The sequence below is a fragment of the Chaetura pelagica genome, unplaced genomic scaffold (genome assembly GCF_000747805.2).
Source record: "Chaetura pelagica isolate M959 unplaced genomic scaffold, ChaPel_1.0 scaffold399, whole genome shotgun sequence".
NCBI lineage: Eukaryota > Metazoa > Chordata > Aves > Apodiformes > Apodidae > Chaetura > Chaetura pelagica.
The window spans coordinates 1,291,821-1,305,169 of NW_009970719.1; the positions used below are offsets into that span (position 1 = coordinate 1,291,821).

Here is a 13,349-nt window from a genome sequence, read left to right on the forward strand (position 1 = left end):
TTTCCCTGGCAGACTGGCCCTGAGGCCCAGCATGGCTTCTTTGCTCTTCCATGAAAGTGGCTACATGAAGAACATAAGGGGCAGGAACATCCAGGTGGTGGTGTGGTGCAAGCCTTTTCATGCCTCAGGATGCAAAGCAACTGTATGCTTTTGTAAAATGTGATCAAGCAAGAAATGAAGGTAGGGCCTGCACTGGAGGTGTCACAGACAACTGATACATTCAGGAGTGTTGTCACATTCTGTATGAAGTTATTATGGATACATCTATACAGTGATCATTTATGGCCAAACTGGTGTTGGAAAGATATTCACAATTTAAGGGGAGGCTGAATAAAAAACATACTTGGGAAAAGGATTTACTACTAAGTATAATATATTGCATCAAATATCAGAAAAAAAACAAAAGATCAATACTTACTTTTTATGTGTAAAGCTTCTCGTCTGGAAATGTATTATGAAGAGCTTTGTGATCTGAATCCTGCTCCACATATTGGAGAAAGACTGCAGCTCTTTGATGATCCCATAAACAAGATAAGTGTAAATTTGAAAGGCTTTGAAGAAATATCAGTACAAAACAAAAATGAAGCCTATCAAATCTTGGAAAGAAGCGCAGCAAAAGGAACTACTGCAGTTGCTTACATGAATGCATATTGATCCTACTCTGTGTTTTCAGGTACCCTCTATATGAAAGAAACCAGAGCAAGATGGACAAGAGCTTGTGAGAACTGTGAAGATAAATTTGGTTGATCTTACAGGAAGTGAAAACACTTTGGTTTGGGAGAGTTGATAAAAAAGCTTGTGAGGCTGGAAATACTAAGTGGTCTGTTCTGACTGGAGAAGGAGTTATATTATTGCTCTTATGAAAGGAGACACAGAATCTTAACTTCAAAAAATCCTTCATGATCCTCTTGAGAACAACAAAGGTCATTGTCTCATGCCACTCGGTGGGTTTTGTTATACCCCAAAAAGTACATGAGTGGCATCTGGGCAGCAGTGCGTGGTGAAAGAGAAGCCACAGCAAATAGCCCAGAGGAACCACAGCAAATGCTTTATGAAGAGCTCTCTGCTCAGATGCTAATGGCGGGGCAATCGCCAAGTTGTCCACTCACAATGACTACTGCTGTAACAGGTGCATGGATGGACCTAAGGACATGGGCTAGAAGTTTGTAACCCTTTAACTCTTAGAAGTGAAGGAGAGAAGACAGAAAGGAAAGATGGAGAGACAGATGAGAAGACAGGACAGATGTATCACCACCTTTCATTTCAGTGAGCTGTCTGACTCTGCCAGCCTCCACCCACGGGTGGTGGGTAAACCAGCACATGGCACTTTCACCCCTTTCATAATGTCCTGTGCCCCAGAGACAGGGGACACCTCGGACGCCACCTCAGTGAGGCAACATACAGTTGAGCTTCTGCACCTGCACAGTTCTGGAAGGTTCTGGTATCCGCAGATGCACAGAGCAGCGGCTAGAAATGTACCAGGGGAGGCAAGTGGCGAGGAGCGGAGGGAAGTGGGATAGCCTGCCATCCCTCCTGCACTCTTCATGCTTGCACAACATAGGACTCCATCCTGAGTAGCTGGAGACACAGTAAATCCACATACCCTTGCAAGTCACCGAACAGTCCCTGACAATCATCAGTAATTGCCAGTTTCTCCCACCTAGATAAATACTGAGGAAACATTGACTACACTGGGATGAGCTCACAGAGCAAGGAGTATAATGAAGCCTGAAGTTAACCAGCAGCAGCCAGGAGCTATTATTAAGGAAGAGACTGAAGCGATTGAGCCTCTAAAAGGAGACTTGGCTGCTGCACAAGAGTAACATGGAGTCTGTATTTTCACTGAAAGTTCATTAAGCCCTTAAAGGAAGAGCTGACAATTTAGGAATAACACATTGCAGAATATATTGGCATAATCAGCATCAGGGAAGAAGAAGGTGAAAACAATCACTGAAATTAATAAAAACAAACCTTAGCAGATCTGAAAATCCAGGAGAAAAAACTGAAAGAAACACAGACAGATCTGCAAGAAACTAAGGTTCCTCTGGCTGAGAAAGAGTATGTGTTTAACTTTTGGAAAAGATCAAATACAACCTTCAGGGCACAGCTAGCCATTTGGTCAGTACTATTAATACAAAAGAGGTACCTGTGCAAAGCTGGATCATAAGAAGGCTGTTGATCAACACAATGCCATTGTCCAAACACATTTGCAGGAGAAATGAATGTTTTGTTCAACAAAACACAAGATTCAGTTAGTGAGAACCGTCTGAAGCAGCAACAGATGTTGAAAGCTTATGCATATTTTATAGGTGGCCTGTCTACCAGTTGTTCAGCAGCTAATGTATTTGCATTACTTGTATCAGTGTCTTTTGCCTCTTTAAAAAAATTGGTGTCCACTGAACTTTCTTTTACATCTGAAAAAATATTACAAAATAAGACTGCCATTTGCTAGTAAAGCTGAGCTGTTGAGCTTGACTGAGGAATATATATGTGGACTAGGAAGAGCATTAAATATCTTGATGCCAGTGATGGAAATTGTACTGGAACTAAACTGTCAGTTTCAGAATAACACAAATTTTCTACTGTGACTAATGAGATGGAGGACTCTAAAAGGAAATTATTATCTGTGTCGCACTCTGAAAAAAAATACAAGAAGAAACAGACAGTGGTTTTATTAATCTGCAAAATACTGTGAGAATTTAAGAGAAGTGGAAATGACAAGGCTTGTATATAGAAAGAACACAAATGAATTAGTGTCTTTGTTGCAAAGCCAGCTGGACTTGTTGGCACAGGAGATGCAGAAGAACTTAGCTGGTAAACTGTCAAAAATGGAAGTTTGAAGACCACCATCACTGCTGGGCAAGAAAATGTTTAACTTGAAACTATGGGCCTAGACAGCAGTAAAACTTCTACAAATTTACTGTATCTCTGGATAATTTCCTTCAAGAGCTCAAGAACATAAATGGTGAAAAGAAGCAGCAGCTGGTAGGGTCCATTGTCTGTTCTCAGATACTTCTTAGCAATCTCACAAACATGTCTCGGGATACTGGTAAACAGAGTGACTTTAAAACTGCTCAGACAGTCAGCTTTAGGGATCAGTAGTAGTCCTCTTCCAGCAATGAGACACTGCAGCTTTAGTGTGTACAATATAAAACAATGTTTGTGACAGAGATCAGTGGTTTGTATTGGATATTTTGTTCTGCATTAAGCTGCAGTAGATATGGTTTGGAACTACCACCTTGTACAAATAGATGCTGTAATCGATTTTATTATATGCATATCAATAATACAAATAGTCTTTTGTGTTCAAAGGTCCTTAACATACTGCTGGCACTAAAACAAACTGATGATTTTAAAAGCACTGGAAGTCACCCATGAGAGCTACAAACCAACAGCCTATACTGACAAAAATAGAAAGAGTATGTCATGTTGCTGCCAGCCATGTCCAGGGTCTCCACAGCCATACTCTGCTTTAGAAGCCTGACTGAATGACTGTTAAAAAAAGAATCTTATCAGTTTCACATATGTGCTCACTAGAAGCCAGTCAGGAGATAAGAACTTATTCAAAGAATGGAATTGTCCTATGGCCATTGGAAGCTTGGAGCTAGACAGCAAGCAATTCTGTGTAATGGGGAAACACAATGGATTTATGTGTTGTATACATCTTCAAGAATAATAGTCAGTTGTGGTTTGCAGCATTTACAAAGTGCATGACTGTTAAAGAGACAGGAAAATTATCCTTAAATACAGACTTGTCAGGCTTTTTTATTCTCTCTCTCTAAAAGCTTCTATTTGTACAAATACACTCCCTTAGATATTTTTTATAAGTCTGAGTTTAGATATTGGCATCAGTGTAATTCCTTTATCACTGCAACATACGGCACTCTTCCCTGCTGCCAAAACATGGCCATGTTTCAGCCTCAGGGTACAGCTGGGTTGAGCTTAAAACTGAAACTGTTTTCAAACATAGATACAGAATTTTACGCTACTCCTTCTGACAGCATAAAGGAAAAGTAAATTCAAAATTCCTGTCACCAGAGCTTCTATGAACATTACAGCACCTAGTTGTTCCAGGCACACTAGGAAGGGCTTTTTCATTATAGTTTTTGGGTAACATTTAAAATCACAGAATCACAGAATATTAGGGGCTGGAAGGGACCTCTGAAGATCATTGAGTCCAACCCTCCTGCCAGAGCAGGACAAAACAAACAAAAAAAAACCAAAGCAAAACAAAACACCAAACCAAACAAACCCACAACACAAACAAACAAACACACCAACTAGAGCAGATCACTCAGAAAGGCATCCAGATAGCTATTGAAAGTCTCCAGAGAAAGAAACACCACAACCTCTCCAGGCAGCCTGTTCCAGTGCTCTATGACCCCCACAGTAAAGAAGTCCTTCCTCATGTTAAGGTGGAACTTTCTGTGCTAGAGTTTTAATCCATTGCCCCTTGTCCTATAACAGGGCACAAGTGAAAAGAGGTTGTCCCTGCCTTCTTGATGCCCAGCCCTTATTTATTTATATACATTAATTAGATCCCCCCTCAGTCTTCTCTCTAGACTAAACAGCCCCAGGTCTCTCAGCCTTTCCTCATAAGACAGGTGTTCCAGTCCCTTAATCATCTCTGTAGCCCCCCGTGGACTCTCTCAAGTAGATCCCTGTCCCTCTTGAACTGGGGAGCCCAGAACTGGACACAATACTCCAAGTGAGGTCTCACCAGGGCCGAGCAGAGCAGGAGGAGAACCTCCCTCGATCTGCTGCAGACACTTCTCTTAATGCACCCCAAGATACCATTGGCCTTCTTGGCCACAAGGGCACATTGTTGTCCCATAGAGAACTTGTTGTCTACCAGGACTCCAAGGTCCTTCTCCACGGAGCTGCTCTGTAGCAAATCACCTCCTAGCTTGTATAACCAGTCACCACTGTGCCAGGATATGTATTGCTCAGCTACCCTCCTTTCTCCTTATTGCTGGAGCTGACAAATACCAATTGTATGACAGCACCTGCTTAAAAGAAGCCCCATGGGCAAAAGAAAATTGAAACAGGTGAGGGAGTAACTATTCCTTTCTCAGCAGCAGATATATAAATAGCAGTGTTAGATGTAACATCAGAGTTGTCTAGGTTACTTCCTTGACCTGGTTCTTAAATTTGGAACAGCTTTAGTCAAATGAGGTGACATTCCCTACAGGAGGCAAGAAGCTTCCCAATGGGTAGCAGGGTCAAACCCCCTGCATCAACAACCTCCCTGGGCAACCCATTCCAGTTCCTCACCATCCTTAGAGTGAAGAATTTCCTCCTAATATCTAACCTAAATCTCCCCTCTCTCAGTTTAAAACCATTACCCCTTGTCCTATCACTATCTTCTCTGATGAAAAGCCCCTCCCCAGCTTCCCTGTAGGCCCCCTACAGGAATGTAAATGTTTGGGTTTTTTTGATTCCTGTGTCTCCCTTTTCTAGATCCCCCCAGTCCCAAAGAACAGCAGAGCATGGCTCAGCCTGAGGCTGCTTTAAACAGAAACATTCTCCACTTTTCAGCTGTTGAAATCAAAATAGTCTGGCACGTTAGATGTGGCAATTCACAGCTTTTATTTCTATGAAGTGGGAGGTGTATTTCTAACATCAAGCAATGTATTTTACTGCCAGTACTCTGAAAATGTAGGTGTTCCATTTAGCATGTAGCTGCTGCAAGAGGAGCAGGAAGCTTCAAAGTGCAAGAAGTTCCATGACCAGATGAAAGGGATCACAGTAGAGCTGGCAAAGGAAAAGCAGGGATAGAGCCTTGGGGAAAATTGTCAGGAAGAAGGAAAAAGACTATGCACTTCTGCAGTGCGTTTTTCCATTGTGATAGATGAGCTTGTACATGTAACCCTCTATTAAGCCTGATGCAAGCCGTGGCACCATCACTCTGGTAACAAGAGCACTTGCAGGCCTTTGTTTTCAAAACCAACTACCTAAGGAACCACAGCCTCTTCAGATTACTCCTCCTTCAGCTTTTTCTTACATTAAATTCTTTCCTACAATGGAAAGTAGCATGGAGATAGTGAAGATCTGAAAGAATGGCTGAATGTTTGCTGCACTTTTAATTCTGAGACAATCAGACAAGCAGTCCTTTACCTAATAAGAGTAAGAGGGAGGATGCAGGTGTTAGAAACTGAGGTAGAGCTCGCATAAGCAACTTACTTGGCTTAGTCTATCTGCAAAACCAAGGGACTTAATATCCCTTCCACAATTAAAGACCCTCTCATGAGGAAAGAAGAAGTAGTTATGCAGAGGACCTTACTGCAGGTAAGCTCTGCAGCCTGAAATGGCATCCAAATGACCTGAAGCTGAATATCTATTTCAGCAGAATTTTCACCAGTCTAGAACGTTCATTAAGAACAAAATAACTATGCACATCAGCAATTCCTTTCTTACAGTTTTAAGAAAAAAAATATCTTTAATTCTTTAATCATAAAGCTCTGTAAGTTAGAACATCTCAAGCAGAATACAAAGGGTTAGCAGGTACACATTAGAAACACAGCATGTGACAGAAATATTAACATGTGTAGTGCATTATTCTTAGTCTTCCACAACATGGGACTATCCACTTTCCAGATATGACCTTGAGAACAGTTGATTTCATAAGTGATCACTTTTTTTGCCATGCAACAGCACTTGAAGACACCAGTCATTGTAGGCTGATGCACCTTGCACTTACAGTTTTGGCTTTAGGAAGTTTTAAGTTGTTTCTGCAAATGCTACCAGGCTTACAGCCTCCTCAATGCGTGTTCTAACAGTGCTCTGTGTATTTTAGGGCATTATTGAAGGTCCTGTATGGTTTCACATTTTCAGAGCATGAACTGATAAACCATGGCAGAAAGAACTAGGTAGATTCCCAGATGATGTTCTGTGCATATCAGTGATCAGCTTATTCCAGCACGTCAGTGTCTGAACTGAGACCCCTTAAACAAGGAGTCTCTGAAAAAAAAAAAAATCGGAATAGTCTCCCAAGGAAAGTGGTAGATTCCTCCACATTGGACAGTTTTAAGTCTCAGCTTGACAGGGTGCTGAGCCATCTCATATAAACTAGAATAGTACCTAGAAAGGTTGGACCAGGTGATCCTTGAGGTCCCTTCCAACCTGGCATTTTATGCTCATGCATTTATTAAAAAAAGAAAAATGTATCTTGCTTTCTTACCGGTGTCTACAACAGCCTGAAATGTAAAGTTCATTTTATGAGACTATCCACGCAAAGTGTGCTGCAGCCTGCTAGTGGAGATCACTGGTATGTCACGTTTCAGCACTGGAAGAGAGAGAGAGAGAACAGATTCTGGGATTGACGTTCTTCTGTCTCCCATGTGACAAGGAAGTACCCCTGCTTCTCTGCCCCATGCCCAAAGGCAGAGTATGATACATCCACCAGGGTGTGAAAAGAAGAAAACACTGCATCATTGTAGCAATTAACCATTTACGGAATCACCCACATTTTCCAAACAGGTTAGGGTGTTAAAGAACAACAAATGAATTATCATGTTCCCTCTGATGGAGCTTGCAGTAATATAAACATCTCAGTTCTTGATTGGGTGAGAGGTGAATTTCACTGTGCTGCAAAGAGAGATGCCCTGCAGGGATCCTTTCTATGGTCTTTAATATTAGAGATTTTATAACAGGGAGAAGCTGGCCCATGTCACAAACTATTGAAGAGAGACTGGAATTATTTATGGCAAGAGAAGCTTGGCTGCCATAATTCAGACAGGCATCAACAGACATTTCCTCTGGATTAACTCAGTGTATGGAGTTAAAGTCTCCATCATCCACAGGCTGAGAGTTCTGCTACTTACTATAGATGCAGCAGAGAACATCATCTCAAGGCAGCTGTTAGATACTGAGGCCTGGTCTTAATCCATATTAGAAGATGAGTCATCCTGACAAACTGTTCATCACCTAAAGAAACCTGGAGTATTTTCAGCATTAATTTTCTAGCCCAAAAGTATGTTAATCCCTATAGAGTTCTTGTACTGATGCTCGAGAACACTGTTTTTGCATTATGTATACAGGAAAGTGTGGTAGCTTCATCTTGATCCCAAAAACATCTTACACAAACAAATTCTGCCTTCAAGGGGTCTCAGTAAATCTGGGTTATAAAGCTGGAGCTTTGAAGATTATCATGTCCTTATTACACAATCTAAAAATGAACTTTTAGTAGGTAGAGGCAATACTACTTTAAATATTTTGGGATGTCATTAATGGTCTATTTTAGTAGCCCTCAGAGCAACCTGACACTTGCATATTTAGACACTGTTTCACTTTATATAATTAGTAAATGCAATTGTTCAAAATTCATCTGTGTCCCACAGGCTACCCCCAGATTCTTGATGCTGCAGAAAGAGCTCTCTAACTTCAGTGATGATTTCTAGGTGAACTTTAATACTGGTTGGCATATTTTGACATCATGGAAATGTTTTCTTGTTTCTCTATTGCATTCTCTACCAGCACAATTTGTCTATGTAAGCTCTCAGGGAAATGGTGATATCTACAAGTGAAAATGAAAAGGGCTCAGAAAACCTGTATTAAGAGTGCAATTAATTGTCCCTATCATTGTACATAATATATACTATTTAGAAATAATGCAAAATTAGCTAAAACAGCACAGCAATATTTGTCTTAATTCTATCATTCTCTGTGAGCTAATCCAATTCCAGACATTTTTTGCATACATTAATTGGTACTACTGCATTAGGAGGGGACCAAATCCTATGTAGTGGACATGATTCCTGTTACAACAGGTAGTTTTCTGCAATGTGTTGCAATAATCCATACTGTTTTGTTCCTAAATAAAATATAACACCATCTTCCATGCTACAGGAAATAAATAGAGAATAAGTCTGTTTTCCCCTGGTCAGCAATATGAATATGTGTTGCCTCTTTTTACTCTACTGGTGACTGTAGATCTTAGGAAAGTTAAGATGATGGTTTGTCCTTTGATTCTTGGACTAAATGCTAAATTAATCTGATATCTTTTTCAAATCTTGCTCTGTAGTTTATCTTTTGGTAATATAATGTTACATGTTCTGCTTTACTTCAGGACTTTTACTCAAAGTTTGTCACCCTGTGGTCACATTTTCTTTGCTCTGCATAGCTCTTCCTAATAGAAGCCTCTTCTACCATTAGTGTAGATGTGTTTGCTTCTTGGAAATGGAGGCCTTCAAATCCATAGAAATGGCTTGTGGGAGCAGGCAGGAAAGACACAGAATTGCAGCACCGTTTGTTAAAGCTTTGCAAAACATGCTTTGTTTGAGCCAGGCAGATACAGGTATAGGGCAGGGACTCAAATGCTACTTACTCAGCAGAACACTGATTAAGCCACTGAGCTATTAAACAATGCTGTAACATCTCCAGCTTCTTAAGACTTATTTTATTCATATGTATAAATTCTTTTGGAAGTGTTATCTAAGGTTATTTTGGCTTTCCTGCTCTGCACAAAATTTGGCTTCACAGGGCTAAATAGAACAGACTTAAATTTTTCATGTAAACTATGCTCACAAATACACAATTTTCAAATGGTAGAGGGCAATTAAAGTGTGAATGGGATAAATAAAACTGGTTGAGCTTGCTGCCTTCTCCATAAACTTCATCCATATGAGGACCTGACAAAAATGCCTTTAAATAAAGCACTGCAGCCACCTAGCCTTGAAAAGATGCAAGTGTTCAGTAACACTGATCACAGCTTGGAATTAAGTAAAAGCCTTCCATGTATTTATAGGTACTTAGGAAGCCAGTAAAAGATGGATCAGTTGAAGCCAGTAACACAGAAACCAACTGAATTAAGTAACAGAACAACCATAATTCACTGCAGCAACAGTTGTCTAAATGTCCATCTTTCTTGAGTTTGTCTTTACCAAGTTGCAGGACAGTCATTTTTGCTTGGCTTATAACCAGTTCTTGCTACTGCTTTGTTTGCTGGTTCTGCCTAACGCTGATGAAACAAAGAACAAATGGATCAATGTTCTCATTGGGTTTACAGGGAAACCAGTAATCAGGACACAGGATTCAATTCCTTGAGTCCTAATTGTACAAGAATTTGCTAGAGTATCCCTTTAGATTGCTATAAATTATGAAGAAACAGCAACCAAAAAAAATAGAAGAAGAGGAAAACATTGTGGTGGAAAATGTGGACAGATTTAAACCTAAACCAGTGCTGCTGCTGTATAAGGGCACTTCTAATTTTCCTCTGCTGTCAACCTCTGTGTCATTCTCAGAGCATAACTAATTGCAACCCTCACCTGCTTCCTCTCAAAACTCTCAAATTTGGCACCCATTACTAAAAAAAAAAGCCTTATTTTACTGAGATTAACTGTCCACCTGGACAAATATTCTGATTCCTGCTTTTCTGAATGATAAAGACAGCAGAGGAACCTTAATAGTACATCACAGCAAAACAAGGTAAGACCAGACATTCCTATTCTCCCTTCTCTAAAGGGAATTTTCAATATATCAATCAGACTTTTGATACTAGTTAACTACCAAAATTATTTTCTTTATTTTCCATCCAGCTACAGAACTAGCTGAAAATGTAAAATGAAGGACACAAAATATTAAATCAGAACTGAGGTGAAAAATCAAACCAAAAGATTCAAAGACTGCTCACGAATATACTTTTTCTTTTCCAGGTGCACAATAGTTTTGTAAGTTTCTCTCTTAGGGGTGTGAAAGGATTAAAAGGAGACCTGGTGTGGCAGCCTCTGGCACACAGAATCACAGCATGTTTGGAGTTGGAAGGGATGTCAAAGATTACCAAGTTCCAACTCCCCTGCATTGGCAGGGACACCTCCCACTGGACCAGGTTGCTCAGAGCCCCATCCAACCTGGGACAGGGATGGGACAGCCACAGCTTCCCTGGGCAAGTTGAGCCAGTGTCTTACCACCCTCACATTAAAAGAATTTCTTCCTAATGTCTCACCTAAATCTCTCTTCTTTCAGTTTAAAACCATTACCCCTTGTCCTCTCACTCTATTTAACGCTGCCTGCTGTCAAGAACAGGCAGCTGGTAAACATGAACTCGGCTGAATAGCCTCTGTTCTTCTGGTTTTGTTCTTCTCTCAAGAGCTACTTATGAACTTATTTATTTTGTTGTTTTTAAATTCTCTGGAAAACTGTATCCCATTTGTTACAAACACTGTATAAGCTGAATATACTGAGTTCCTATGCTTTGAGGAACTATACGTTCATTTTTAAATAATTATACCTGCAGATACTTTACATGGAAAAAAAAATCCAAGTTCTTGTTTGCTGGTATTTAATATCAACATGGTCACATTGGTAAATACCAAATTATTAAAAAAAAAAAAAAAGTTTTTAATCTCAGCTCTTCTGCTTGTTACAGTCTAAGAAATTCTTCTAGAATAAAAATTTTGTACTTCTGATGCTTCCTTATAAATAAAAAGAGCAGCCTTGTGCCATCCTTGTGTGATAGGAAGTGACAGGCAAAGCATGACATCACTCTTTATTTTTAACTGACTGCCTTCTGGTGAATTTATTTTGCTGTCAGTAGATATTACAGCAGTGTTAGCCCCATTCAGGCTTTACAGAGACAGAAGCCCTGTGCTGAGTTTGATTCCAGACACTGGCAGTTCTTAAGTTTTTTAAAGGAGAATCTTTCTTTCCAAATTGGGCACAGTGGCTCACATCCACAGACAGATTAATGTCCCAGAGAAGTGGTGAAGTACACAACAAGGGTCTATAACCATCAAAGGCATCCTTGTGAATTTTACCATTACATCTGCACCAGACAGGCTAACTCCTTGAAAAAAGCATCAAACCCTTTACTCAAGAACATAGGCTTAGCCAGCAGGTAACTGACTACTCATACATAATTAAACTTAGCACCAGTCTCAGTCCAGCATCTTTAAGAGCCTCCATGTCCTAGTACCACAAATATAACTTATCTTCTTACTATAGCTACATGCCCAGTGCCAAAAATAAGAGAGGGTCAGTAAGTTTATTACCAAAGAACATAAATTAAAGATGTTTCTGCCCTTCTCCTACAGAGCCTTTAAAACGAAGAAATGGAGGAACTGCACCTTCAGGATTCCTCAAGAGAGCAGAGATCCAGCACAGACTGTGCTTACACTACCTTGTAAGTGGTAACCTCCATTGCCTTTTTAAGTCTGTTTGGCTTTCCTCATCCACCAGCTTGTCTTTTGGCTTCCCACTAAGGAAAACACTGTCATTCATCATACAGTATTCAAGCACACTGTAGCCTTAATAATTATCACATCATTATTGTCATTATTAAATAATAGATAATTTAATAGATATATTCTTAATAATAATATTTTAATAGACAATATCAATAATTAATAATAATATTAATAATTAATAGTAATTAATAAATAAAGACTAAGTTCTGAAAACCCAAGTTTTGCATGCCCACAGTAATAAGCACAACTAGATGGCTGCAAGGGCAGAAAATAAGTGTTTTCCTCCTAAAAAAAATAAATATATATATATATATCACAGCAAGAAGTTGAGTCTTGACTCTGTCCTTCATGAACAGTCTGACTCCAAGGCACTTCAGTCAGGCAACTATTACCATGCATTAAAAAAAAATAATCTATGAACAGCATATACACATACACAACTTAAGAACATAAGCAATTACTTATTGGCCAATTCCCACATCAGCTGGAATGTGTAAATCCCTAATAACCTTCTTTGCCTTGGTTGACTCCACAATCATGCAGAGAGGATCATCAGGCTCTACTACTTCTTGCAACAGACTAACAGTTCTTAGTGTTGCTTTTACTGCCTTCATTTCTCTTGGAGGATTTATCTTTTCATGCTTGTTTTTCTTCTTCAATCTTCAAACTGCTGATTCCATTTCAACAATTTTACTTGTCTACAATTGTGCCTTTCTCATCTTACATGGCTGAAGACTAAGTACATTCTCACAACTCTTTCTTGCCGTTTAGCAGTTTTTGCAGCAGGAAGGTTATCTGGTTGGTCTGAGAGGGTCTGCACCCTGCTAATATTTCATAGCCCACACATTCTAAACCGCTCTGGGGAACTGTGGTGATTTCCACATCGAGTATGTGTTCTAGAGCTCAGCAAACTCATTTTCTGTCACTGAACAAGCCAGTGAGGCACCCATAGAGAAATACTGTACATGTTAGCGAGAATAAGAGGCACCACATCCCTCAATACTACCCTGCTACCACTATCCGCAGGAAAACGGGAAGCGCTTGAGAGGCTGGGACACGTTACACACACCGAGAGGCGTTCCCGGGGTGCGGGGGAAGCCGAGCAGCAGGAGCCGGCAGCTCCCACCGAGCCTGGCCCCTCTGAGAACCCAAGCGGCGGCAGCTGCG

General features: G+C 40.2%; 1 protein-coding gene and 2 pseudogenes across 1 annotated transcript in view; all 3 read left to right on the top strand.

Annotated features, from left to right (window-relative positions):
• The window catches only part of LOC104396481, a 1,009-nt pseudogene extending 222 nt beyond the window's left edge, over nt 1–787 (top strand).
• Nucleotides 788–972: 185 nt separating this feature from the next.
• Nucleotides 973–2,962, top strand: LOC104396482 (annotated as a pseudogene).
• A 71-nt stretch (nt 2,963–3,033) lies between these two features.
• NDUFAF4 (NADH dehydrogenase (ubiquinone) complex I, assembly factor 4) overlaps nt 3,034–13,349 on the top strand; it is a 13,113-nt gene continuing 2,797 nt past the window's right edge. The window contains exon 1 of the mRNA XM_010006328.1: nt 3,034–3,049. Coding sequence (XP_010004630.1) covers nt 3,034–3,049 — 16 coding nt within the window. The remainder of the gene's footprint in view (nt 3,050–13,349) is intronic.